The 4,044-nt window shown below is 40.4% G+C and overlaps 1 protein-coding gene across 1 annotated transcript in view; it reads left to right on the top strand.

Annotated features, from left to right (window-relative positions):
- Positions 1-4,038, top strand: part of LOC141431404 (uncharacterized) — a 21,148-nt gene extending 17,110 nt beyond the window's left edge. The window contains exons 2-4 of the mRNA XM_074092574.1: positions 1,207-1,328; positions 1,698-1,764; positions 3,179-4,038. Coding sequence (XP_073948675.1) covers positions 1,207-1,328; positions 1,698-1,764; positions 3,179-3,275 — 286 coding nt within the window. The 3' untranslated portion in view covers positions 3,276-4,038. The remainder of the gene's footprint in view (positions 1-1,206; positions 1,329-1,697; positions 1,765-3,178) is intronic.
- The last annotated feature ends 6 nt before the right edge of the window (positions 4,039-4,044 follow it).

The raw sequence follows: 4,044 nt of genomic DNA, 5'->3' as shown, positions 1-4,044 counted from the left end.
GATCGTCGATTAAAAAAAACATGTAAAAAAATGATGATTTGATTTTAGGGGCTGTTTCACCACCCATTGATTAATTTTATTTGACGGATAAATGTGATGCCGTCTCCGTCTATTCGAATAAAACAAACTGAGACGGCATCACATTTATCCGTCAAATAAAATTAAACCAAATAAAGTGTGAAACTCTAACAGCCTTATTCATAAAAAGTTAGAGCCTCCTTGAAGGCTCCTTGAAGGCCCGATGCTAAAAAACATGATTCATAAACGTCTGTTAGCGCTAATCAGTCGATCAAGGCTCTGCTAAAGTTAGAGGACCGTAGACCCTCCTTTATCTCTCTGCTAAGTCACAAAATGGCCGCCACAAGTTTGAACAGCTGACTTTGACTAGAGCAAAAACCATAGGTACCGAAGATATTTTATAGTGAAGGTAGGGCTACGCAGATTAAAAAAAAAAACAGGAAAATTTATTTTCAGGAATTTGTATTTAAAAATCCTCTAAATTAACAACAATAAATTAACAATAAATATGAAAAAAAAATAAGGATGATTAACATAATTATGGCTTTTTGCACAACATAAACATGCGGATCGGAAATGGCGGGAAAACAAACATCTCGCTTTTTATTTTTTTTCATGGTAATTTGCTGTCACTGCTGTCAATTTTTTTTTTTTAATTATCGATTAGGCAATTTTTTGTCTTTGATTTGTCAAGGTGGCCAACATAACGCGTCTAATCCGTCTATCAGCAGCTCAACAACTAGCAGACTGCTAGCAAGCGTTTATGAATCATACTTCTTGACAACCGTCTAACAAGCTTAATCAGTCTGCTAAGTAACAGACCGATCAAACCTCAATTAAGGATTTTTTATGAATAAGGCTGTAAGAGTGGAAACAGGGGCATAACCTTTTGTTTCTAAAGCCTTAATAAATCTTAACATATTTTTTGTTGAAGGAATGTTTAGCCACTGGCTACCAGAAAAAATGGCTCTCCTAATTCATTCACTTTTTTTACAATTGCCACTTTTAAGTCGGAATGAATTCGAATAACTAGAATACTACTGAATTTCGACCCCTGGTTGACTGGGTCAAAAACATTGCAAATAAGCTCTAGAATAACCCCTTTCAAGGAATAGGTCGAATCACGAGTCACCCTGTATATATCCTTTAACGACATACCAGCAGATATTGTACGGGTTGTGTGCACAGGTCGGCCCGAGCCGGCGGCGAGGGCACGCCGGCGTCGCGGCCGCGCACGCGCGCGCGTGACGCGCTGTCGCGCCGCGTGCTGGACCACGACAGGACGCAAACTACCCCCACCACCCCGGCCAGTAAGTTCTTCGCAATATAATCCTTCACCATTTAGATGTTATCACAGTATCTATACCTATTATGTGAATTCGATTACCATTGATAGACGGACAATCGGTTCAGTTTTCACCTTATGGTGGCTGTTTTGGGATGAATAAACGGTATAAGTAGTAAGAATTCATTTTTTTCCATTTCCTTATTTTCCATGTAAATGTAATAAAAAAAAAGAATGTGTTGTTTGTCGAAAATTTTATTTGTCGTACTTAAATCAAATGCTATCTAAATCGCGTGCAACAATTTAGATACTTTTTTTGACAGTAGACAATAGTTTAATACTATAATTCCATACTTCTATAGAAATAACAATTTATGGCACGTTTTATTTCTAGTGGGCGATTTTATCAGGCGGTCTTCAGGCAGCATACACTCGCAACATGAGGATTCCTTCATGCTCAGGTAAAAACTTGAAAAAAAAAACTTGCTAATCAATCAGTGCAAGCTATGAAAGCCCTTTAAACTAAACTAAAAAGCGTGTAGGCGTACTGGCTTGGCGAGGTTTTTGCGCTTACAAAATGATTAGGTAAATGCATCGACATCTATGTAGTATGTATGTAAACTCTTTATTGTACAAAAGAAAATTAACAAAATACAACTGACAAACTTTAAGATACTTGTACAAAGGCGGACTTATCCCTTTAAGGGATCTCTACCAGTCAACCTTTGAGTGGATGAGAGGAGAGGAGCAATACGTTAGGGTCCGACAAAGGGTGAATTTAAGAGTTAAAATAATGGAAGCTACTATGTATGTATAGACTGCATGTTTCATACATCAAAACGGCGCACAAAATTTGTTCACAGCGCGGGTTTGTGAACCATTCACTATAGTTTGTAATGACGTCCGTGACAGCGGTTGTGTCAAAGTAATATTGATGAACCAGTCTAGTGCCGTAAGGTACCATCAGCCAAATATGTGGTCTACCACCCTAAAGTTGTTAATCGTTTGCATGTCTTAAACAATAATGTTAAAAGACGTGTGTGTCAACTTGAAAGTTCGACTTTAGCGATATATTCATTTGATAGGAACTTGTTTTAAAATTGATAGACCACTTATTTGGCTGATGGTACATAGATCAGATGTCAATGCGCTTATGTTTTTCGGTCGTCTACATAACTTGAGTGGCACACAGTGAAAAAATCCGCCGAGCCGCCAATAGGCGAACTTGCTCATTTTTCTCACTGCACACGATCTAAGGGCGGATCCACATGTATCATTATGGCGTGCCATGTCAAGATCAAATCAAAAGGTCTATTCTGCAAATAGGCATCAAAGAGTTTTTACATCTTTGTTGTCGATAAATAATGATTTTATTGAATCAGGCGTTACTTTGCGGAGGTCTACACCTATTAATTAACTAAAAGATTTCCTTGCTCACCCGCGACCTTACGATAGCTAAGCTTGTGCAAAATATGCGTGTTCATGCAGTTCCTCCACCACTACACTGTAAGAACACACACAAATCACATAAACCCATCTATCACCACCACCACACTACACTGACGCGTTTCGAACTCAACCAGAGCTCATCTTCAGAGTAACACAACCGTACACCATGCTGCCAGTTGTTGTTGTGGTGGTGATAGATGGGTTTGTGTGATTTGTGTGTGTTCTTACAATGTGGAGGTGGAGGAACTGCATGAACACGCATATTTTGCATAAGCTTAGCTATCGTGAGGCCGCGGGTGAGCAAGGAAATTCTTTTAGTTCATTGATAAAATAATGAACGGGCTGCATTAGTAATGAGTTGGCAACCCCTGTTTTTTATCAATCGCGAATAGACTAAGTACAGGTCGTAAACTGTTTGTATTCCAGCTCCCCGCGCGGCTCGGCGTCCGCCTACCTCAACAAGCTCGGCGTCGTCAGTCGCTGCCTGAACCAAGCGATGGACGCGGCGCGGGACGTGCCCTGATACGCCGCGCGCCGCCGGCCCGCGCCCGCCAATCACAGAGCGGCTCGCGTCTGATTGGCTGAAACGCCGTGCCGCACTCGACGGTTATTTTGAACTCTTTGATGTATGACTGGTGTGTATCGAAAGGTTCTATGAGGTGCGTGAAGCTGGGATTTTGTTTTAATATCGGCTTTACGCGCCCGATGAGTTGCATTTTGTTTTATGCTAATCCCAATGCATTTCCATATAATTGGCCAGAAATAGACGTTAAGTATTAGAATAGTGCCAAATTTAACGTATTAGTTGTAATTGTGTTACTTAATTTATTTTTAGAATATTTGTAGGTAAGTTTTTTTTTCGGAGGACCTGATTCCATGATTTCGGTTGTTACCACTCCGCCTATTTGATGTATGTGTGTCTGAATGCGTGGGTGTCTAAACAACCTTGTCGTCCAACCTTGCCTTAGCAAGGGAGACCGGGGAGAGTTGTGACAGAGGAGAGTGATGACATCGTCGATTTATGAGAACTTATTTACTGCTATCAAGCTCAGAAACAGTGCGTGTTTGATAGGTCGAGACTTGTACTAGAAAACGCGCGCTATTACGGCTCTTTTTTCTAATTTTTTTTCGAGGCTTTAGTGCACCTGTGTGACTGCCAGCCTTATTGAAAGACTCTTGCGGCTTGCTAGCAGTTCATAAGTTCAAGAAAATCGACGTTGTCACTACTTTCCTCAGTCACAACTCTCCTCGGTCTCCCCTAATAAAAATAGATTTTAGATCGATTCTTTACA

This window comes from Choristoneura fumiferana, chromosome 9 (assembly GCF_025370935.1).
Source record: "Choristoneura fumiferana chromosome 9, NRCan_CFum_1, whole genome shotgun sequence".
Taxonomy (NCBI): Eukaryota; Metazoa; Arthropoda; class Insecta; order Lepidoptera; family Tortricidae; genus Choristoneura; species Choristoneura fumiferana.
The sequence above is the reverse complement of the archived record's forward strand: the minus strand, read 5'-3'. Positions and strand labels throughout refer to the sequence as shown.